At 45.4% G+C, this 24,518-nt stretch overlaps 1 protein-coding gene across 1 annotated transcript; it reads right to left on the reverse strand.

The window, feature by feature from the left end:
- Nucleotides 1-1,055: 1,055 nt before the first annotated feature.
- On the reverse strand, nt 1,056-23,388 carry LOC310743000 (carboxypeptidase A2-like). Its single transcript, XM_083573022.1, has 11 exons — nt 23,223-23,388; nt 18,102-18,183; nt 15,127-15,261; nt 10,947-11,045; nt 9,050-9,151; nt 7,612-7,713; nt 6,292-6,402; nt 6,052-6,142; nt 5,120-5,322; nt 3,111-3,195; nt 1,056-1,286 (listed from the first exon to the last, which is right to left on the reverse strand). The coding sequence occupies exons 1-11, from the start codon at nt 23,285-23,287 to the stop codon at nt 1,099-1,101; spliced, it is 1,263 nt and encodes a 420-aa protein (XP_083429148.1). The 5' UTR covers nt 23,288-23,388; the 3' UTR covers nt 1,056-1,098.
- Between the last annotated feature and the right edge of the window lie 1,130 nt (nt 23,389-24,518).

The raw sequence follows: 24,518 nt of genomic DNA on the forward strand, positions 1-24,518 counted from the left end.
AAAAGATAAATTGTACAGCCTGTAATACTTTGAAAGAGAATATGATGAAAATGATGTATAGATGATATATTACACCAGTGAAATTAGCTAAAATGTATAAGACGAATAATAAATGTTGGAAATGTAAAGAAAAAGAAGGAACATTTTATCATATGTGGTAGGAATGTAAAAAAGTAAAGAACTTCTTGGAAATGATATATAATGAGAGGAAAAAGATGTTGACATATACATTTTTTAAAAAACCAGAAGCATTTTTACTTGGTATTATAGGTCAGGACATTAATAAGCAAGATGTTAAATTGTTTTTATATGCAGCAACAGCGGCAAGAGTATTGTTAGCCCAGAAATGGAAACAAGAAGAAATTCCGACGAAAGAAGAATAGCAGATGAAATTAATGGACTCTGCAGAATTGGACAAAATGGCAGGAAGGATTCGAAACCTGTGAGACCAGAGATTTACAGAAGATTGGAAGAAGTATATGAATTACTTGAAGAGTAACTGTAATCAACAAATTACGCTAGTAGGACTACAAGAAGTTTTGTAAGGAGAAATATACGAAGTGTTACAAAGTAGAAAAAGATAGAGATATTGGTTATGAGTTTGAAATGTAATAGGGAAGATAAGAAATGCATACTAAGAGATTAGATTGGAAAATTTTCAGACAGGATTGACGGAAGTCAAAATTTTTTGAATAAGATGTAAAAGTATGTTTAATTACTGTTGAAAATGATATGTTAAAAAAACTAATAAAAATTATATATATATTTTTTTTAAAGAGAGAGAATCAAGGTACCACTGTAATTCATATCCAGTCTAAACTTGGGGCAGCAGTTCTGTGTAAAATGTTTCCTATTGAAACGATCTGGAAAACTTGAAAGTTCCCTTGCTATTTTGTGGCATTTCAAGCCGGTCCCATTTAAAAAATATCGCCCATCCGTGGCGTTTGGCTTTTCCCCACTGCACCCTTTTTCTTATGAGACAACACAGCTCCTTTGGTTTTTTTTTTTTTTTTTTTTGAAGACGTCTTTATTCATCTTTAAACGGAAGTGTGTGGCTGATTTCTCTCCCTGTCCCTCTAGGCTCGAAAATCCCTCCTCTCAGTATGGATGGTCCTTCACGTGCTCCATGATGGTTTTCAGAGCCAGCCAGGTCTCTTGCGCTGTCGGAATAATCTGGTCGGCGGGCAAGAGGAATCCGTACCGGCCGGTGTCTCTGAGTTCGAGACCAAAGGAGTATTTGATGCCTTGGTCGTAAGTCCAGTCGATGCTGCCTCCACTGGCTTGATCTGGAAGGAAGAAAAATGCTCAGGATGGAACTCTGCCTTGACAATCTGTACGAATAATAATAATAATAATAATAATAATAATAATTGTCAGGGACTCAGGAGCAGGAGCACTGGGGAGAGAGGAAATGGAGAGCGAAGGGGAAGAATCCGAGGGCAGCGTAGGGGAGTATGACAGTGGCCCGAGAGATTCCATGAGCTTCTCCAGCGAATCAGAAGATTCCCAGAAGGGGGCGCCTATGGTCAGGGCAAGGGGGGTCCCAGGGGGGACGCACCAGAAACAAGGAGACAGAGGGGAACCCCAAAGCAGCAGTGGGGGATTGGGACCAGTTTCCCCACCAGAGCGTAGTGGGGGGGAAGAGTCACATGTGTCAGGGCCAGCATCTCCTCCAGCGGGGAGAGAGAGTGAGTCAGGGCTGACCACGCCTCCAACGGAGGGGAGGTCAGTTGCAGCTAGCCCCCCCAGAGGGGGAAGCAGTGACAGCAGCAGCAGTGAAACGGTCAGGAGAAAAGTTACCGGCTGGGCGCGCGCGCCAAGTTCAAATGTACAGGCGCGGGGAACAGCAGGAGACCCGGATGGGGAACCAGCTCCTAAAGCCCGCCGGAGGGAGGGGGAAGGCTCAGGGGACTCAGCGTCAGAAGAGGCTAGAAAGGGCGAGACCCCAACGGCCAGGCGGAACCAGAGGCGGAAGGAACTGAGGAAGAGGTGGAGTAAGGCTAGAATCTTAAATTGGTGTCAGGGGGGAGGAGACTCAGACGGAGCATCAGCGGTCTAACAGTTGAGACGTAGAGCTGCGCGCTGCGGCTCTGGAAGTGAAACTGAACTTCAATAAAGACTTTGTACCTAACAACGAAGCAGCGTTGGTCCTTTGTGAGCTGGGACCTTGGGCAGCTCTGACAATAATAATAAAATTTTATTTATACCCCGCTCTCCCCGGCCAGAGCTGGGCTCAGGGCGGCTAACACCAGTAAAATTACAATAAAAACATAATGGGGGAAAAACAATTTAAAATACAGGTTAAAAATACAATTTAAAATGCAGCCTCCTTTTAATAATAGCCCATAGATCAGCAGTTCTCAACCTGTGGGTTCCCAGATGTTGTTGGACTACAACTCCCATAATCCCTGAGCTCTTGCCTATTCCACAAAGAATTTAACATTTGTTGTGTTAAGGTGTCAAATAACATTGCTAAGCATGTAAGCAGTTTATTGTGCAACCGAAAAACTGAAATATTTATCAGTGCTGGTAGCGAAACTTTGTTGTTGTTGTTTAGTCGTGTCCGACTCTTCGTGACCCCCTGGACCAGAGCACGCCAGGCCCTCCTGTCTTCCACTGCCTCCCACAGTTTGTTCAAACCCAACCATCTCGTCCTCTGTCGTCCCCTTCTCCTTGTGCCCTCCCTCTTTCCCAACATCAGGGTCTTTTCCAGGGAGTCTTCTCTTCTGATGAGGTGGCCAAAGTATTGGAGCCTCAGCTTCAGGATCTGTCCTTCCAGTGAGCACTCAGGGCTGATTTCCTTCAGAATGGAGAGGTTTGATCTTCTTGCAGTCCATGGGACTCTCAAGAGTCTCCTCCAGCACCATAACTCAAAAGCATCCATTCTTCGGCGATCAGCCTTCTTTATGGTCCAGCTCTCACTTCCATACATCACTACTGGGAAAACCATAGCTTGAACTATACGGACCTTGGTAGCAAAACTACAAAAAGCAATTAAGGTGGGAGTGGCCTCTGTGGCTCCGCCCTCTTTCGCCTCGGGCTGAAAAGCCGCCCCCATCCTGAGCTAAGGAAGACCTCTGATGACCACAATATCGGGCATATATACTCACAGATAATGTTGCAAATGGGGCCAACTTTATATACGGTGCCGTAGAGAGAAGCAAGGGCATCGGCCGCCTTTTTTCCTAGCGCATCCTAGAAGGAAATCAAAAGTCAGTCAGCGGGAATCACAAAACAACCTTTGGATCCCTGGAACATCTCCTACCAAAGGATGGATAAAACAAAGCTAGAGGTGTGGTTGGTTGGTTGAGTTTATTCTATGCATCGCTGGATGGTAAAACAACAATGACAACAACAACGACCTCACAGCAATTTGGCAAAAATAAAAACAGGAAAATCAAGACAGATTTACAATACTACTTTAAAAGATACGAAAGGAAGAAAGAATGGGAAAAGTTTATAATTTATTTAGAAGACCACTGAAAGCAGATGAAAACATTAGCAGGGTTTTAATCTCACCCGTAATGTAACAAATGCTATGGGCAATATGGATTGATATAAAATATAGATTACGAAACAGTATGCAGTTGAAAATGTTGACAATAGGATCCATCGAGGGGATGAGGGTGAGGGGAAGTCTCAAGATTCAGAGTAATATATGGATGTGTATTTGGTTTGGTGATAAGCTTATATTTGTAAAATAAAATCAAAAGGATTTCGAAAAAACAAAACAAAACATGCAAAGGTAATGTGCTAAAACAGTTTCAAATCACCTTGACTTTCTACAGATCTATGACAGATTCCTTTGTCTATTGCTCAGAAACGATGAAATTAACCGGGTGAGTAAAGTATTAAAATGAATGGATTCTTAAAACAAATAAAGAATATGATAAATAAATTCAGATAGGTAGCCATGACGCAGCAGAAATATATATATATTTATATATATTGTCCAATAGCACTTTAGAGACCGACTAAGTTTGTTCTTGGTATGAGTTTTCGTGTGCATGCACGAAATATCTGAAGAGATGTGCATGCACACGAAAGCTCATACCAAGAACAAACTTAGTTGGTCTCTAGGGTGGCGCTGTGGGTTAAACCACAGAGCCTAGGACTTGCCAATCAGAAGGTCGGCGGTTCGAATCCCCACAACGGGGTGAGCTCCCGTTACTCGCCCTGCTCCTGCCAACCTAGCAGTTCAAAAGCATGTCAAAGTGCAAGTAGATAAATAGGTACCGCTCCGGTGGGAAGGTAAACAGTGTTTCCGTGCGCTGCTCTGGTTCACCAGAAGCGGCTTAGTCCTGCTGGCCACATGACCCGGAAGCTGTACTCCGGCTCCCTTGGCCAATAAAGCGAGATGAGCGCCGCAACCTCAGAGTCGTCCACGACTGGACCTAATGGTCAGGGGTCCCTTTACCCTTTACCTTTTAAGGTGCTACTGGAGAAATAAATTGGGACCTAAGAGGAGTCTGGCTGTGCTTATCTCTGAGCTGCCGGTCCTATCGAGTCCAGCATCCTTTTCTCACTGTGGCCAACCAGATACCTATGGAAACCCAAAGCAGGACCTGGGTGCAAGGACAAGACTCTTCCAGACTTGTGGTTTGCAGCAACTGGCATACAGTGGCACAATTGTCTCCACCAGTGGAAGCAAACACTGCAAACACTGGGAGCGGTCTCCTCCGTGATTTTCACCTAATCCTTTCTCTTTTTTTAGCCATCTGAGTTGGTGACTGTCCTGTGGCTTGGAGTTCCACCTCTGCCTCTGGCCACTGGAGACATAACCTTCGCCGCTGTCATCGAGCGGCCAACCAGCCAGCAGGCATTGTTAAGTTGTGGGTGAGCATATCAGACACAGCGATTCTTCAAACAGCTCTTGATTATTCAGAGGCCAGAACAGAACTGAACTGAAGGGTTCAGCCAACCTGCTTATATAGAGCTCAACTACAATGCAACAGTAACAACTTTCTGTAACTATCCAATCACTGAATGTCACTTTCAATTCCTTATTTGCATATGCGGACCTGAGTGAAAACTATCTACAGTATCCCCCTGCTGGCCCAGGGTGAGAACTTCAGTACATAACAGGCATCTCTGCCAGGACAGCCAAGTCCAGCCTTACCAGTTCTTCGTAATCCTTGATGGCGGTGGTGCAATTGTAGCCGTAGGGGAACATCAGGAGTTGGGAGTAGCTGTGGATGCTGATGAAAGCCTTGAGGTTTCCGTGGCTCCTCACAAAATCCACGACGGACCTCACTTCTACCTCGGAGTTGGCGCTGGGGCCGTGGTAGGAGTCGGAGCAGGGGTTGTTGCTGGCTCCGGGTCCTGCCAATGTGGAAAGTCCAAAGAACAAGGTGTCAGTCAGTTTTATTGCACATAGCCAAAGGCTGCCGCAATGTACACAGAATCCTTCAACAATTTCAAGAAACTATACTGGATTGAGACAAAAAACTTAAAACGTTTATATTATCAAGACATTACCTACTCTAAACAGAGCTATAGAAGTACCTTAATATACAAGTTAAGACATTAAACAATAAAATTTATAAGCTAAAATTATCACATGGCCACTAATATATTAAAAAATAATGTTAATTAATACAATGTGCAATTATATTCAGAGTTTGGTGATAAAGACAGAATATAGCTTGATGTAGATAGGGTCAAATAAATTCATCTCCTTTACAGCTGGTGGCTACCTTGGCTATATAATTTGCTCTATTTTTCCTAGCGGCAGTTGCAAAGAGTGCTACACGCCAGGTCACATACCGTATTTTTCGCTCAATAAGACGCACTTTTTTCCTCTTAAAATCTAAGGGGAAATGTCTGTGCGTCTTATGGAGCGAATGTGTGGTCCCTGGGGCTGGGGGGCGGGGGGGGCCCGGGCTTCCCCTGCCAGCCCCGACCTGTTCTTTGGGGCTGGCGATGTTGATATTTTGCCCCGTGCAATGGCTTCAAGATATTTTATGGAGGATGATTCATAAATGGGATCAGTCGGGGAAAGCATCACCCCCTGTTGCGTGAGCCCAAGATGAAATCCCTTCGCCTACCTACCTCCAAAGCCGGCGTCCCAGTTCCTGTTTGGATCAGCCCCCAAACATAAGCTGCCAAGAATCTTGGAGCGGGTCTTCCTCCACATACGATTCTGAAAGTCAGAATGAAGTATGGCGCCGTTGGAAAAACCCTCCACAGAACACCAGGAGAGCAGCGAGAAAGGTGGATGAAGGACCGCAATGGCTGAAAAGCTTCCCAGTTTGAATGAGAAGAGAGGGTGGCAGGTTTTCAAGGACTCACTTTGGTTTGAGAGAAGACATATCCGTCCGGATTTGCAACAGGCATCAGAAAAACATCCATTGTGTTTAACAGGGAAGTTACTGACGGATCGTTCCCATAGTCGCTGGCAATCTGCAGAGGACAGAAGAGGTCTTAGGGCTATTTTTGTCTCAATCTGTATATTATTATTATTATTATTATTATTATTATTATTATTATTTGTATACCACCCTTCATTCACATAGATCTCAGGGCAGTTCAGAACATAAAAATCACAAGAGAAAAACCACAAAATACCTAGTGGAAATAAGAACAGCAAACCAATAATCAACCCCTCCCACAACACATTTAAAAGGGCATCGGATGTCTTTCAGCCGAAGAGGAACATTTTTACCCTGGTGCGTAAAGGTGTATAATGAAGGTGCCAGGCAAACCTGCCTGGGGAGAGCATGCCACAGGCGGGGAGCCACCACAGAAAAGGCCCTGCTTTCGTGTTGCTGCCCTCTGTACATCTCATGGGAGGAGGCACACAAAGAAGGGCCTCAGATAAGGATCACAGGGTCCAGTTCTGTCAGTTCATACCGAGAGCAGTGGTCCTGGGGGTATCATGGTCCTGAACCATTCAAGCCTTTATAGTACGTGCACATACTCCTATTTGCAGCACACTCTCACGGCTGGTGTGGGAAGTGATGCAGACACAGTGTTGGCCACAATCCATATTTATCCTGTCTCTCTCGTGTTGTATCTAACCCAAGGGATAGCTTAGTCGGTAGAGCACGAGACTTAATCTCAGGGTCGTGAGTTCAAGTCTCACGTTGGGTGAAGAATTCCTACATTGCAGGGGGTTGGACTGGATGACCCTTGGGTTCCCTTCCAACTTTGCAATTCTATGATTCTTAGGGGAAACTTCGCTTAGATGCATTTTCCCCCAAACCAGCTTTGAGCATAGCTGTCAACTTTTCCCTTTTCTTGCGAGGAATCCTATTCGGAATAAGGGAATTTCCCTTAAAAAAAGGGGAAAGTTGACAGCTATGGCTTTGGGAGGAGGGAAAACAGCCGTTCTGTGTTTTCAGCTGGTAATCCTCTTCACCTTCAGAGGGCCAGCTTGAGTCGGACCTGAGTTTTGGTGGAACTCCAGGCAAAAAGGGCGGCAGCGGAATCTCCTTCCCAGAAATAGTTCTGCTCCCTTTTATTCTCCAGCGGTATGTTTATGAGCATGGGTCCCACTCATTTTGGCCATGCTCACCACTGGCATGTGGCCCGCAGAGGCACGCCGAAGGCTCAATGTGGCCCCTAGGCGAAAAGGGATTAGCCATAGTTCAGTCGGAAAGAACAGCCAACCTTCTTCGCAGTCCAAAGGGCAGTAGCTTGGGTGACCCATTCTCGAGCGTGGATGCCGGCATCAATCCAGATCGCAGGGCGGCTCCTTCCTCCGGTGCTGAACTATTGGATGGAAAGGGATGTTTAAGGGATGTTTACTTCCTGGATCTGCACCCTGCCTCTCCACCAAAATGTGTACAGGGTGGCTAACAGGAGCAAAATACAACCACCGAAACTGTTGGGATACTGCCAGGGAGACAGTCATCTCCCAACGATCCATCGGTCTCCCGTAGAACAGCATCCGTCAGTTAGCGACACGAGCCTCAGACACATTCCAGTACTCGTGCACGCCCTTGCAGCAGGCTCCGCAACAGAAGATGCACCCAGAAGAGCATATTTACAACATTATTCAGCGTTGGTCAGAACAAAGGAAAAACATGGCTGCCTGCCTTCGTGTCAAGGCAAAAGACAGAAAACGAAAGCTATATACAAAACGGAAACTCCTTTTTAGCAGGAAGTACGCAGGCTTGTGACACACAACAGCCTGCTCCCTTTTTAAGGAGGAACGGAAATATCCTAACATCCTCCCCCTTTCCGTGTAACCTGTAGTACCTGCGGTTCAACCCAATTGCAACCTCTGTACATAAACCTTAAGTTGTTCTCTGTTAACAACCTTAGACAACAGATCAGCAGGAATTTCATTTCCTGGCATGTAGGACACCTGAATGAGTCCTTTCTGAATACACTCTCTTGCACGATGTAACTTAATCTGCAAGTATTTGGTTCTTTGCTTGCAACTCTCTGAGTTCAGCAAAGCCAAACAGGATCTATTGTCTTGATACACCTGTATAGGACACTTCACAGAAACTCTGATGTCCTGAAACAGTTGCATAAACCATTCACAATCCATGAGTGAAAATGACAGAGCATTCTGTTAGGAAATATCCTAACAGAAACATGGCAGCAGGCTGATTAAATTGTTGGGATACTGCCGGGAACACGGAGGCATCAGGCAGGCCACCAGCTGGCTCCAGCCACTGGCCGGCAGCCGGTCTCCCTTGGAACAGCATCAATCAGCGACACGACCCTCTGAAACATTTAGAGACTTGTGCACGCTCTATCAGCAGGGTGTGCAAATCTTCTCACAGCAGAAGAGGCGGACAGAGAGATGTGCAAGCATAATGTACAGCATTTTATTCAGCATAGTTCAGGAACAAAGGAAAACATGTCTGCTTCCCTTCGTTTCCAGCAAAACAGCAGTAACACAAAAGCTATATACAAACGGAAGTTCCCAGCAGATCTGTGCTGGAAGTAAACAGGCATGTGACACACATGTTCCCTTTTAAGGTGGAACGGAACTATATCCTAACATAAATAGGCAAGAAGCAGCTAGCTGGGGGAGAAATTGCACCATTTGCAGTTAGATAATGATGTATTAGTTAACATGAAATTGCCGTACCTTGAGGACGAAGAGGGGTTGTTTTTCATAAGACTCCCCAATCTGATGTTTGCTCACAAGCTGGGGGTATTCAGCCACAATATCATCCATAGCACTGTAAATCTAAGATACAACATCGTGTGTTTTATACCGCCATCGGAGAGAGGAATGTTTAAGAGAGAGAGAGAGAGAGAGAGAGAGAGAATGTTGTATCTGGGGACAAGTGTTGGGTGTAAAGCGACAACGCTTGCAGTAACTATTTTGCCTGTGTTATCCTGGCTGCTGCATGGAACAATGCATGACTGAGACCTTGAATCTGTAAGTAAAGCGTGTTTAACTTACTTCGCAGTGTGTGGTCTGTTCCTTGCAAAAAAGGGGAGTGTTGTAACGGGATAAGAAAGGTCTAACAAACTACTGTATGTTTGGCTCCAAAAAACGCACCTGGCCATAAGACGCACCTAGTTTTTAGAGGGGGAATGCAAGAAAAAAAATTTTCTTTAAAGGGAGCGCTGAGCAGAGCCTGTATGCATCCCAGGCTCTGCTCAGCGTCCCTTTCATGAGGCGCGTGGAGTATGTGTGCGGCGCTTGCAGGCTTTTCCGTCAGTGACAGGCTGCCCTTCTCCTTCCTCGGGGGAAAGCCGCCAAGAGCACACACGCTCCGTGCAGCTCTTTAAAGGGAGGACGGCTCTTGGGGGCTTTTCCGGGAGGTGGGGGAAGGGACTGAGGGACTAAGCCAGAAGCTAGAACAGCAAGAGGCACTTTTTCCCTCCTAAAAAGTAAGGTGAAATGTGTGTGCATCTTATGGAGCGAATGCATGCTGCGCAGCGCTCCCTCTCACTGTTCTGGCTTCTGCGATAGCTGCACAGAGCCTCCTCAGGGCAGCGGGGCTCCCCCTGCCTTGCGGAGGCTTCGCACGGCTAAGCCAGAAGCCAGAACAGTGAGAGGGAGTGCTGTGCAGCAATCCCTCTTCCTGTTCTGGCTTCTGGGATAGCTGCGCAGCCTGCATTCGCTCCATAAGACGCACACACATTTCCCCTTACTTTTTAGGAGGGAAAAAGTGTGTCTTATAGAGCGAAAAATATGGTATATTCCTAACGCTACACTGTTGGGCAACTTTTATGAGTTTAATTCTCCACTACTGGGAGTTTCTGTGTGCTAGCCCTTTCGAATCCAGGTGCCCAGCCGTTTCTTTTTGCTGTCCGTCCACCCACATGAGTCCATTCAATTATTGGCCTCGGTCCAGTATACCTGAAGGAGCGTCTCCACCCCCATCGTTCTACCCGGACACTGAGGTCCAGCGCCGAGGGCCTTCTGGCGGTTCCCTCACTGCGAGAAGCCAAGTTACAGGGAACCAGGCAGAGGGCCTTCTTTGTGGTGGCACCCACCCTGTAGAATGCCCTCCCATCAGATGTCAAAGAGACCAACAACTACCAGACTTTTAGAAGACATCTGAAGGCAGCCCTGTTTAGGGAAGCTTTTAATGTTTGATGTATTTTAATATTTTTTTGGAAGCCGCCCAGAGTGGCTGGGGAGGCCCGGCCAGATGGGCGGGGTATAAATAATAAATTATTATTATGTTATTATTATTATTTAATTCCCCACAAATACTGACTTAGGCGGGCCAACAACATCTGGCTCAGCATGAGGCATCTTCCTAAGGTCTCTTCATCTTACAGATGAGTGACAGCACGTCGCCCTCGCTGTAACAGTGCGGCAGATTTGGCACGCCAGGCCAGAGCACAGGACTGGCTCTCTGAGGCCACCTGAATGCCAGGATCAACTACCTGCACTTGAAATGGGCATTTGGTGCAAGAGCAGGTCCACAGCTCCCTGCGCCTCCACCATCTCCATCTTGAGTTTGAAGAGAAAGACGAAAGCGGCGGGTTAGAGGAGGTGAGCAAATATTTATCCCTCTTACGGATTCCAAGGGGTGATATGCAGCGTAGTTGAAACTGTCGCTTCCACGCTCCCTCTGCTCATTGAGGTTCATCTCTCGAGCTTCTTCATCCACAATAGCCTAGGGCAAGAACCAGTGCCGGATTTACGTACAGTGGTACCTCGGGTTAAGTACTTAATTCGTTCCGGAGGTCCGTACTTAACTTGAAACTGTTCTTAACCTGAAGCACCACTTTAGCTAATGGAGCCTCCTGCTGCTGCTGTGCCGCCGGAGCACGATTTCTGTTCTCATCCTGAAGCAAAGTTCTTTTTTTTTTTTTTTTAAATAATTTTTATTACATTTCTTTTCATAATTTTGACAATTCAATACAATACAGAAAAACCCAAATACAAGAAACAATTTTTGATTTTTTTAACAAAAAAGAAAACCATTGGACTTCCCCACACCTTCCAGATCTGCGTTCTTTGTAGTAGCAATATCAGCAATTTGTTACCTTATTTCAAACCTTGTTGGAACTTTCCATTATTATGTACCCATATTCAGTATATTGTATCTTAACTTTGTTACCTTTTAAAATAAACATAAAATGTTTGATTCACATTGACTTCTTTTCTCATTTGTCATTAATTTTACCATTTGCTTAATCATATTTGCTAAAGCGTAACCTTTCCAAAAACATGCACTGTCTTAAAGTTCATACAGCTTATAGTATTTTTGCAAATAGTCTTTAAATTTTTTCCAATCCGCCTCGACTGATTCTTCATCCAAATCTCGGATTCTGCCGGTCATTTCAGCTAGTTCCATATAGTCCATCAACTGCGTCTGCCATTCCTCCAACGTGGGTAAATCTTGTGTCTTCCAATTCTTTGCGATGAGTATTCTTGCTGCTGTGGTAGCATACATAAACAAAGTTCTATCTTTCTTTGACACTTTCTGGTCTACCATGCCCAGCAGGAAGGCCTCTGGTTTCTTGGGAAAGGTATACTTAAATACCTTTTTCAGTTCATTGTAAATCATTTCCCAGAAGGCCTTCACTTTTGGGCAGGTCCACCAGAGATGAAAAAATGTCCCTTCTGCCTCCTTACATTTCCAACATTTGTTATCAGACAGGTGATATATCTTAGCTAGCTTGACTGGGGTCATGTACCACCGGTATAACATTTTCATAATATTTTCTTTCAGGGCACTACATGCCGTGAATTTTATCCCGTTGTTCCATAACCTTTCCCAGTCTTCAAACATAATGTTATGTCCGACATCCTGTGCCCATTTTATCATGGCAGATTTAACTGTCTCATCCTGTGTATTCCACTTAAGCAGCAAGTTGTACATTCTCGATAATACCTTAGTTTTTGGTTCTAACAATTCTGTCTCCAATTTCGATTTTTCCACTTGGAAACCAACTTTTTTATCCAATTTAAAAACCTCTTGAATTTGAGCATAGTGTAACCAATCTCGCACCTTATTTTTTAGTTTATCCTTACTCTGCAGTTTCCAGTTGTCTCCAATTTTTTCGATTATTTCCCAATATTTCGGCCAATAGGCCTCCATATTGGGTCTTTTTCGAGCCTTGGCCTCCACTGGTGATAGCCACCTCGGGGTTTTACTCTCTAATAAGTCCTTATATTTCATCCAGACTGCAAAAATTGATTTTCTGACAATATGATTTTTGAACAGTTTATGAACCTTAACCTTGTCGTACCATAGATATGCATGCCAACCAAAAGCATTATCAAACCCTTCCAGATCCAGGACATCAGTGTTTTCTAACAAAAACCAATCTTTCAACCAGCAGAAGGCTGCAGATTCATAATATAACCTCAAGTCCGGCAGGGCAAACCCTCCTCTTTCTTTCGAGTCAGTTAGTATTTTAAACTTTATTCGAGGCTTTTTGCCCTGCCAGACAAACCCAGATATATCCTTCTGCCATTTTCCAAAACATTCCACTCTGTCCACGATCTGTAGGGTCTGAAACAAAAATAACATTTTCGGCAATACATTCATCTTTATAGCTGCTATTCGACCCAACAAGGAAAGTTTCAATCTTGACCAAATTTCTAAGTCCTTCTTAATTTCCGACCAACATTTTTCATAATTGTCTTTAAATAAGTTCAAATTTTTGGAAGACAAATAGATCCCTAGGTATTTCACCTTTTTAACCACATTTAATTCTGTTTCTCTCTGAAACCCCTCTGTTTCTGTAGATGTCAAGTTTTTGGCCAAAACCTTAGTCTTTTGTTTGTTCAACTTAAATCCTGCAACCCGACCAAACTCATGAATAAGTTCTAAAACTCTTTTTGTACTGGGTTCTGGCTCCTGTAATGTCAAAACTAAGTCATCTGCAAAAGCTTTCAGTTTATATTGTTTCACTCCGACCTCTATCCCTTGTACCAACCGGTCCTCCCTGAAGCAAAGTTCTTAACCTGAAGCATTATTTCTGGGTTAGCGGAGTCTGTAACCTGAAACGTATGTAACCTGAAGCGTATGTAACCCGAGGTACCACTGTGTAAGCTAAACAAGCTATAGCTTAGGGCCCCACTCTCTTGGGGGCCCCAAAAAAATTTAAAGGAAACAAGACTGGATGTACATTTCCAAAATGTAAGATAAAAAACAAATAAAATAAAACCTACATACAGCAACAGTGTTTTGTGTTGTGTATGGACCCATTAGGTCCATAAATTACCATATAGCATATATTCAACACGAAAAACAGTGACAATTTGTTGTTGACAAAGGACAGCTGGACATATCAAGGGCCCCATTACCTTCAGTAGCTTAGGGCCTCATTAAACCTAAATAAAACCTACATACAGCAACAGTGTTTTGTGTGGTGTATGGACCTAGGATCCTGTGGCGCTGTGGGTTAAACCACAGAGCCTAGGACTTGCCGATCAGAAGGTCAGCGGTCTGAATCCCCGCAACAGGGTGAGCTCCCGTTGCTCAGTCCCTGCTCCTGCCAACCTAGCAGTTCGAAAGCATGTCAAAGTGCAAGTAGATAAATAGGTACCGCTCCGGTGGGAAGGTAAACGGCGTTTCCGTGCGCTGCTCTGGTTCGCCAGAAGCGGCTTAGTCCTGCTGGCCACATGACCCGGAAGCTGTGCTCCCTCGGCCAATAAAGCGAGATGAGCGCCGCAACCCCAGAGTCGGTCCTGACTGGACCTAGTGGTCAGGGGTCCCTTTACCCTTACCTTTATGGACCTATTAGGTCCATAAATTACCATATAGCATATATTCAACTCAAAAACAATTTGTTGTTGACAAAGGACAGCTGGACATACAAAGGGCCCCAATAGCTTAGGGGCTTATCAAACCTAAATCTGGCCTTGGTAAGAACACATGTCAGGATAGGGCAATCCTTTGTGTGTTCTCTCCCATGAGCTGGAGCTCCCCCCAAAATAAAATCTAATAGGATTTTTTTTTGTTTTTTTGATGAAGTTACAGGATGGCAGCTCTCTCCTTCCCTGCAGAAGAGACATAAAGGAGTGGAGTGGAGTCACTGGAATCCTGAACCGTGGAACTCCATGCTGCAAATTACTGCGGCTACTAATTTATTATTATTTATTAACGGTGCCCAGCCTTGTACGTTATAGCCTTGGACATCAAAGATTCTCGAGTCGTGGGAGGGAGTTAAAAAACTGGGGAGCAGCCACCCCTCTTTGGTGTCTAAACATTAAGTATATGGCACTTCTTCGCATAAAATATAATGCTGATAAGGTCAAATCCAGGGACGCAGGTGGCGCTGTGGTCTAAACCACTGAGCCTAGGACTTGCCAATCAGAAGGTCGGTGGTTCGAATCCCTGCGACGGAGTGAGCTCCCGTTGCTCGGTCCCTGCTCCTGCCAACCTAGCAGTTCAAAAGCACGTCAAAGTGCAAGTAGATAAATAGGTACCACTCCGGCGGGAAGGTAAACGGCGTTTCCGTGCGCTGCTCTGGTTTTGCCAGAAGCGGCTTAGTCATGCTGGCCACGTGACCCACAAATTGTCTGCAGAGCGGACAAACGCCAGCTCCCTTGGCCAGTAAAGCGAGATGAGTGCCGCAACCCCAGAGTCATTCGCGACTAGACTTAACTGTCAGCGGTCCTTTACCTTTTTTTTTAAAGGTCAAATCCACACCATACTTTTAAAGCATTCTCAACACTTAACAGACATAAGGCTTCATGGTAGATTTCCTCCCAACTCTCTCCCCCCCCCCCTTTTCTACCTGGACATCCTCAATCAGCACGGAGTACTTGATTTGATGGGACTCCAGAAAGGCTTTGACATCTTGCAGGCAGGCAAAGGGGACCTGGACATCTGCCGGGCGACCAGGATATGAAGGGAAACGCCAGAAATCCAGCTGACGAACAAAGACAAGTAAAAAAAGTGAGTGAATGAATCGTTGAAAGAAACAGCATAGGCTCTGACGCCCCAGAAAATGCCGGGACCCTCGCAAAACCCTGAAGCCATCGCAGCATCTTACGGCCACAGAGAGTCTCAAATCCCCATCTTTGTTGAGGTACGCTAGCCAGAAACAGTGTCATGATGATGGAGAAGCATGGGGTGGGGGGGGAGGGAGTTGCCTCCTTTGGATCGTAGGAGTGTATGCTCCAAATGAGGGGAAGTCTGAATTTTTTAAGAAATTGCATGAGACATTGTTGGACTATATGGACTATAATATCATTTTGATGGGAGATATGAACGGAGTGGTATCTACAAACATGGATAAGTCGCAGAGACAGGTGGTTACTAAAGATGGCAGACTACCAAAAACCTTTTTTGAATTGACTGACAATATGGATTTGATTGACATTTGGAGAACCAAGAACCCCCTAGGAAGAGAGGGGGAAGAGTGGCAGATGAAGATGATGGATTATATGGAACTGGCGGAAATGACTGGCAGAATCCGAGACCTGGGAGAAGAGGCGGTGGAGGAAGACTGGAAGAAATTTAAAGTTTATCTTCAGAAATATTGTAAAATTAATGAATGTTAAAATTATGTTTGGATTGGCAATAAGTGGTAATTAGCAACAAAAGTTAATAAGAATATGTAAAAAATGAACTGATAAATGGACGAAAATATTGAGTTATAATATGCTATGATATAGAGTTAAGATAAATGAAAAAGGGTAAGGATTTGCTGAATTGATTATGTAAATGGGAATACAAAAGGGGGAGGTGTGAGGAGGTCAAGGAAACAAACAAATGAACTTAAAGATATCAAAAAATGGATTTGCTTTTTAATTTTTTTCTATCTACTTGTTTTCTGTATTTTGTATTTTTCTTTTTCTTGTTTATTCTTCTATGAATTTTTGTATTTTTTGTATTCCTTTCCTATTTTTTATTTTTCTCTGTTGGTTTTTTCATTTTGTAAAATTTTGTTTTTTGTAAAATCCCAATAAATATCTTTTTTTTAAAAAAGAGAGAGAGTTGCCTCCTTTGCCGCCACTCCTGGGAGTCAGAGAAGCCAGTCAAGTCAAACCCAACATGGGAGGGACATTTGGACCTGCAGGGACTGTGTACCTGCTTGTGATAAACAGAAATATGCCCTTATTCCCTTATGAGGGACACAAGAGCCCTTACAGAGTCCTTTGCAGGTTCTCCATCGGTTGGAGAAAATAACAGAGGCCAACCAGAGAATATTGAAAAGCAAAGCAGCTGGTAAGCCTGATCTTTATTGAACTGTTGCAACAGGGTACTCCCCTCACACGTAGGAGAAGGAGGAGGAACCCAGAACCCAGGTGTGTCCGCCCTGATATAGACATTTTAAATTGCCTGCCCTGGAGTCCAAGACCACCCCCAGAAACATCATACCTACATCACAGAAAGGGCGGTCTACAACAGAAATCTGAGTGTGTTGTTTACCTCCTGTCTGGCAGGTTACCTGTTAATGCTTACTTGACTGGATACCCTGGGGAGCCTGGCCAGTCTTTTGTAATGATAAACACTTAGCTCCTGAGCCAGGTCACAGGCTCACCCTATTCAAACACAGACATACCCTTAAGACAGGATTTGTGAAGGAAAAGGCAATGGGGAGGCTTTTCCATTTCCTTCGACCTTGCAGAGAAAACATTTGGTCAGTTTGGGAGTCAAAATGGTTTCATGGCTGTTTTCCTGTGCTGCTTCAGACATGTGGTTTATATATTTATGTACGTGTTTGCTTGGTACATTTATGAACATTTATTTTATATATATAAGACCTTTTTTTTTATTTCATGCTGATTTCAGATCCAGTATAAACAGGACTCTGAGCAGGAACCGGGCGATCGGGACTGCCGTACGCACCTAAGCATCTCCCTAATTACAGCCTCCCTCTTTGCGTGGAGCTTGTGAATGCCTTGGAGAAGCAGCCCAAGATTAAAATGAAGTATAACAAGCAAAGGAAGAAACAGACGCTCCTCTGTGGAAGCTGGTGCAATTATAGACATTATTACTTGTGCAACTTTTAAGGAACTGCAGTTATGCAAAGCGTAGCCTGGGCTTCTGAGCTCAGCTTCCAGGATATACTTTTTCCAGAGGCTCTGTCAGTCTCCGAACAAGCTGTCTCCAAATGGGTCCGAACTTCAATGTCTAAAACTCCTGGTAGAGGACAAGGATCTAGAGATCACGCTAAGGGTGGCCAAATTCTGTGCGACTGCCATAAAACTTAGGGAACAAGCTGTACTACCAAAATGATTAAGGTTTTAAATGACAATTTTAGGTTATATTTTAGTGATCAAGATTTATTTATTTATTTATATATATAATTTTTATTAAATTTTGCATTTTAACAATCCAATCAAATCACATTAAATACTCCAAACTATACAAATACATATCATATAGTCCAAATATTCTGCCAAATTATAAATTTTTGTTGGGGCTTCCCATGCTTCAAGTTCAGTGGGGCTCTCATTGTCTTATGTTTCTACTGCCTTGAGTTTCCAATAGTTCCTTCTTTAAATCTTCCTGTTGTTATCCTTCCTTCTAGTGATCAAGATTTAATATATATTTTTAACTGCCGCTATATCTGAATTGTCTCTGTTATACCCAATTGCAATCCAATGTGTTCCTGTAGTGTTTTATGATTTTTCTGATATTATAAGTGAGCCGGAACTGGTCTGTGACCTTAATAATAAAATTCAATTCAGCTGTCACCCGCAACCATTCACATTCAGGATGGATAATTAGCCAACACCCCCAAGAGGAAAAACCACACACCTGGAGCGGTTCCAGAGCTTCAAGCTGTTTCAGAAGGCGGACCTGTTCGTCATTGCTTGGCTCCAGCCGGAGAACTTGATCACTACAAGATTTTAAAAATGGTACTTAGCTCAGCTCTCTGCTGCACTGCAATTTTATCCAAGGTAGATTTACCACACAGGAGAGCCAACGTGAGCTTTGGGATGGGAGGAGACATTTTGATGTGAACGTACCAAGTCTGATACAGTGGTACCTCGGGTTACAGACGCTTCAGGTTACAGACTCCGCTAACCCAGAAATAGTACCTCAGGTTAAGAACTTTGCTTCAGGATGAGAACAGAAATGGTGCGGCGGCAGCGGGAGGCCCCATTAGCTAAAGTGCTACCTCAGGTTAAGCACAGTTTCAGGTTAAGAACGGACCTCCGGAACGAATTAAGTTCTTAACCTGAGGTACCACTGTATTCTCAAAACACAACCTGGACCAAAATGCAAATTTCCCCCAAAATTTGCAGTTCCCTGAATTTTGCGGTGCAGTTCCCTGACCAGGCAATATGTACCAAAATGTCTGTGTGCCTGTGCTATTTTTCTCGAAAACGAGGTGCTGGAACTCAGTGTGAACACCTCCCTTGTTCTCTTATAATGACACCTGAGAGGTGCCGGAACTGAGTTCTGTTGAATTTTGGCTGAAAGAAAGCCCAGGAGTGTGGTGTGCTGAAAAATGTGTGTGGTAGAGAAAATCACACAGACCAATGCATTATATTAGGGAACCTTCGTCTAAACGTGTTGTGTTTTAGGAGAAATGCATGGCAAGACGCTGACCGATTTCCATGAGGCCTTGTCAAAAAACAGTCACGAACAACTTGCAAACTGGAATGCTTTTTTGCTGGTTTTCAAGCAGACAGAGCAGGAGATCCTCCCTCAGAGAGAGAGAGGGAGAGAGAGATCTGCCCTCAGAAGTTTACCCATGAGATCGCCCACTTCACCACTTCATTTGGCGGAACTGGCACTGCTACAGGTGCATAACCCCTGTGCCACATTTGTAAGAACTACCGTATTTTTCACTCCATAGTACACACTTTTTCCCTCTTAAGAACTAAGGGGGAAAGTCTGTGCGTCCTATGGAGCGAATGCAGGGGGGAGGCAGGCAGGAAAAGCCCCGTGCGGCTCTTGTGGGCTTTTTCCCAGGAGGGAGAAGGGACTGGCGCAGCCAGTCAGTCAGGGATGGATTGCGCTCGCTGCCTTGGCTTCTTTAGCCGCGCTGGAAAGGTTTAGCTCCCGTCTGGAGAGGTTTCGGGGCTATGGCAGAAGCCAAGACAGCCAGCGGGATGGATCCTGCTCGCTGTTTTGGCTTCTTTGCTCTTTGGGGCTGGGGGGGGAGGAATAATATTTTTTTTCTTGATTTCCCCCTCTAAAAACCAGTTGCATCTTGTGATCCGGTGCGTCCTATAGAGCGAAAAATACGGTATTTTGGTATGCTGGCACCTGCACTTTGGAACTGCCTGCCACTTGACAAACAGGCAGGCACCTTCGCTGTGCTCTTTTCGGAGCTAGCTAAAACCATTTTTTCTTCAGACAGGCCTACTCAGGAGTTTACAAAGTGGATGCGAGTTTTATTCCTTTTTCATTCTCTTGCTATCTTAGCTTTTTGAAAGGTTGTTGATTCTTCTCATCGATAATTTATCTCGTTTTGAGGTTTGTTTGCTGAAATCGAGCTGTGTATAAACCTTACAAAATAAATATCAGAGGCAGCTTTGACTCTCCTGGATCCCCAAACCCTCTTGATCCTTTGACGCACAACAAGAGCGGTGGGTAAACTGTGCACTGGCCAGGGGAAGGAAAATCTCTTATTTTGTTTGTGTGTTTATGAAAATGCTGGAGATAGGAGGAAAATAGGGGGCGGGGAGTTGTCTTTCCACCGGTCTTTGGACCGGTTCCGCTGCCCCACCAACACCTGCTCTGGACGTGGTAGGATTGCTCTGCCAAAACCAGCTGCTCTCTTTGCCCCTTAATTTCCTGTTGGCAAAATAGGGCAACAACCAACCTCCCCAAATTGATATGGTTCGTCTAAGTTGGCAGTGTAATAGACAAAAATCTGCCCTTATTCCCTTCTGGGGAACACAAGAGCCCTTATAGAGTCCTTTGTAGGTTCTCCATCAGTCGGAGAAAATAACAGAGGCCAACCAGAGAATATTGAGAAGCAAAGCAGCTGGTAAGCCTGATCTTTATTGAACTGTTGCAACAGGGTGCTCCCCTCACACGCAGGAAAGGAGGAGGACCCTGAACCAAGGTGTGCCTGCACTTATATAGACATTTTAAATTGCCCGTCCTGGAGTCCAAGACCACCCCCCAGACACATCATACCTACATCACAGAAAAGGCGGTCTACAACAGAAATCTGAGTGCGTTGTTTACCTCCTGTCTGGCAGGCTACCTATTAATGGTCACTTGATTGGATACCCTGGGGAGCCTGGCCAGTCTTTTGTAGTGATAAATACTTAGTTTCTGGGCCAGGTCACAGGCTCACCCTATTCATACACAGATATACCCTTAAGACAGGATTTGTGAATGAAAAGACAATGGGGAGGCTTTTCCATTTTCCTTCGACCTTGCAGAGAAATATTTGAGGTCAATTTGGGAGGGACAAAATGGTTTCAGGACTTTTTCTGTGGGGTTTCAGACATGTGGTTTATATATGCAGTTATGAACATTTATCTTTTATACAGGTGTGTGTGTGTTTGTGCATATATATATATATACATATATATATATATATATGACCTTAATTTTTTTATTTCAGCAGCAATGTCAGTGATGCACAATAGAGCAGTGTAAAGATAAGCATTCTTAAACCTGCCCCATTGTGGGATAAACGAATAACGAATGAATAAATAAGAGCAGGAACGACCATGTCTTGCCTTGAGAAACCTTTTGGCTCAAAGGTTCACAAATAGTAAAACTCTTTGTTGTAATTAAGGGGCAAACGCCTGACACAGAAGGATTCTGCAAGGAGTAAAGATACGCCATAGAAATTCCTCTCTTTGTTAGTGGTGCAATTTAGACTAGGAACAGTGTGTTAGAAGTAGTTTGTGACTCTGGAGATTTGGCAGATTTATAGTTTCTAGCTATAACTAGAAATGGCAGAGACAGGTTAGAGGGCTAAAGGGACCCCTGACCATTAGGCCCAGTCGTGGCCGACTCTGGGGTTGCGGCGCTCATCTCGCTTTATTGGCCTAGGGAGCCGGCGTACAGCTTCCAGGTCATGTGGCCAGCATGACTAAGCCGCTTCTGGCGAACCAGAGCAGTGCACGGAAATGCCGTTTACCTTCCTGCCGGAGCGGTACCTATTTATCTACTTGCACTTTGACATGCTTTCGTACTGCTAGGTTGGCAGGAGCAGGGACCGAGCAACGGGAGCTCACCCCGTCGTGGGGATTCGAACTGCCGACCTTCTGATCGGTAAGTCCTAGGCTCTGTGGTTTAACCCACAGCGCCACCCGCGTCCCTGGTTAGAGGGCTAGCGCAGGCTTAAAAGGCTTATGAATATTGGCAAGACGGCCCTTGAAGAAGATAAAATTAATTAGCATGAACATGCAATGTATGTAAATGGACATGGGATGTATGTTAACGGTTGGGGGCACATAACAAGGAGAAAATGTGAAGGAGGCATGTCGGAAAAGTCTGTAAGTGCAGTTTCCTGACCAATAGGAGATTGTAGGAAGGAATTTTGGACTAGGTAGGATATAAATTATATGTGATGCAAACTGGAATGTGTGCTGTCCTCTTTACAGCATGAGCTGGGTTGGGGCGGGTATCTCGTACATCGCTATTTGACAATAAATCTGGTTATGCCTGATCTTTGGTGTAAGACTCCTTTTTCTCACAGAGAAACTTGAATCTTTCTGGGGAAGATCCCTGGGTCATTTTTGTCCGACACTCATATCTGATCTATGGTGGAACCCAGGGAGACAAAACTGTCTACCACCTCAAGTGTGTGTCAGGAGCAACACCTCAATGCTTCCCACATGTGGTTTTGGCTATCACATGGCAGCACAGAACTCCATACAAAGATGCAGTGCTGTCTTACCCATAGGCCCTAGGGGTGCGGGGCACCCGGGCGCCGGGCTCTCAGGGGCGCCAGGCCGACAGTCCGGGGCCCGAGAGTTGAGTCCGGGGAAGAGCTTGCCCATCGGTCGGAGCGCTGCTCTTCTGCTGCCGTGAGTTCAGGGGCGACCGAGCCAGCAAGACGCTGAGGCGGCCGGCCAGCTCTGGCCTCCTGCGCACCTGGGACTGGGCAACCTGGGGAGGGGGCGCCGGGAAAATCTTTGCACCCTGGAGCCACACATGCTTAATAATAATAATAATAATAATAATAATTTAAAATTTATACCCTGCCCATCTGGCTGGGTTTCCCCAGCCACTCTGGGCGGCTTCCAACAAAATATTAAAATACAGTAATGCATCAAACATTAAAAGCTTCCCTGAACAAGGCTGCCTTCAGATGTCTTCTAAAAGTCTGGTAGTTGTTCTTCTCTTTGACATCTGGTGGGAGGGCGTTCCACAGGGAGGGCGCCACTACCGAGAAGGCCCTCTGCCTGGTTCCCTGTAACTTGGCTTCTCGCAGTGAGGGAACCGCCAGAAGGCCCTCAGCGCTAAGTTGTCCCTGTAAACGAATCAGGACGGATGCTTGCCGAACCAAGAAGCAATCTTCCTGAGGGCATAGGAAGGTATTTTGAGGTTGCCCCAAACACAAACACACCCTAAAGGAGCAGCTTACCCCAATCTCTAGACGAACTACAAAACTGCCATCAGCCAGCAGGGTCACCCTGAGCCCCGAAGTCTGCTGGTATTGCAGTGTTTGAGAACCACATACCCTCCAACGTTCCTCTGATGAAAACTGGGAGGCGCATCTTTTGGCGCTGTGCAAGTCAGCTGGCTTGCATGGAAGAGTGTGACCAAAAGACATGCGTCTTTTGCAAGCACCAGAGCCAACGCTGGCTCATCTCAGGACATCGCAGGATCAGATCAGAAGCCGGGATGGCTTCTGTGATTCCAGGAATTTCCTGGGAAAATAGGGGCAGTTGGAGGATACGAAAGCAGCAAAGAAAGCGTTCCAAAAACAGTGGGGTCCAAAGGAGTACTCACCCAGCAAAGGTTTGCAGTCCCTGGGAGGCCCCAACAAGGGCTGCAAGAAGCAGAAACAGCCTCATATTTGGAAAGTTGTTCAGAAGCTGGAGAACGACGACTCGGCGAGGCTGTATTTAAGCTGCGTCCAAGTCTTTCCAAAGAGACTGCATGTGTTTAAATTCCCATGTCATGTCCGAAAGGTTCGAAGCACCTTGGCAGATAAGGGAGTATCTTTCCCTCGGAAAGTCTTGCTTGCCTTGATGTAATCATATAATTAATGGGTGGACCTTGATCAGCAAGGCGGGGACGCAGGAGCCCTCGGGACACGGTAGTAAACAGCAAAATTGCAGAATTGTCCAAGCGACTGGATGTGGCCCAGATATTCCAGAGAGAGCCTATTCACAGGTGAGTCAGAGTGCTGGGGCAGCTAACCCTGGCGCGGGGAATCCAAACGTTCCTGAACTACCACCAGCTCCATCTGGTACGCAGGATGAGACCCTCCCCGTCCGTGGACTGTCTCGCCAGAGTGGTGCGTGCTCTAGTTATCTCCCGCTTGGACTACTGCAATGCGCTCTACATGGGGCTACCTTTGAAGGTGACCTGGAAACGGCAATTAATCCAGAATGTGGCAGCCAGACTGGGGACTGGGAGTGGCTGCCGGGACCACATAACACCGGTCCTGAGAGATCTGCATTGGCTCCCAGTACGTTTCCAAGCACAATTCCAAGTGTTGGTGCTGACCTTGAAAGCCCTAAACGGCCTCGGCCCTGTAGACCTGAAGGAGCATCTCCACCCCCATCATTCAGCCTGGACACTGAGGTCCAGCTCCGAGGGCCTTCTGGTGGTTCCCTCCCTGCGAGAAGTGAGGTTACAGGGAACCAGGCAGGGGGCCTTCTTGGTGGTGACGCCCGCCCTGTAGAACGCCCTCCCACCAGATGTCAAAGAGAAAAACTATCTGACTTTTAGAAGACATCTGAAGGCAGCCCTGTTTAGGGAAGCTTTTAATGTGTGACATTTTGATGTATTTTTAATCTTTGTTGGAAGCTGCCCAGAGTGGCTGGGGAAACTCAGCCAGATGGACGGGGTACAAATAATAAATTATTATTATGATTACAATGCCCATCATCCCTAGCCACTGGTCATTGTTGCTGGGGCTGATGGGAGTTGTAGTTCTGCAACCTCTGGAGCGCCAAAGTTTCCCCACCCAGAGGTAGCTCCAAATTGTCTACACTGACTGGCAGCATCTCTCCAGGGCTTTGGGCAGGAATTTCTACCAGCCCTACCTGGCAATGCCAGGGATTTGAACCCGGGACC

The sequence above is a fragment of the Podarcis filfolensis genome, assembly GCF_964270895.1.
Source record: "Podarcis filfolensis genome assembly, chromosome: 10".
NCBI classification, from domain to species: Eukaryota; Metazoa; Chordata; class Lepidosauria; order Squamata; family Lacertidae; genus Podarcis; species Podarcis filfolensis.

Excerpts from the sequence above, each read along its gene's own strand:
- LOC310743000 (XM_083573022.1), bottom strand. The coding sequence starts at position 23,287 with ATGAGGCTGTTTCTGCTTCTTGCAGCCCTTGTTGGGGCCTCCCAGGGA. Across the intron at positions 9,152-10,946 it reads CATATCACCCCTTGGAATCC|ATTTACAGTGCTATGGATGA; the intron begins GTAAGAGGGATA and ends GTTGTATCTTAG. Across the intron at positions 3,196-5,119 it reads TCAAGGATTACGAAGAACTG|GATGCGCTAGGAAAAAAGGC; the intron begins GTAAGGCTGGAC and ends ATTTCCTTCTAG.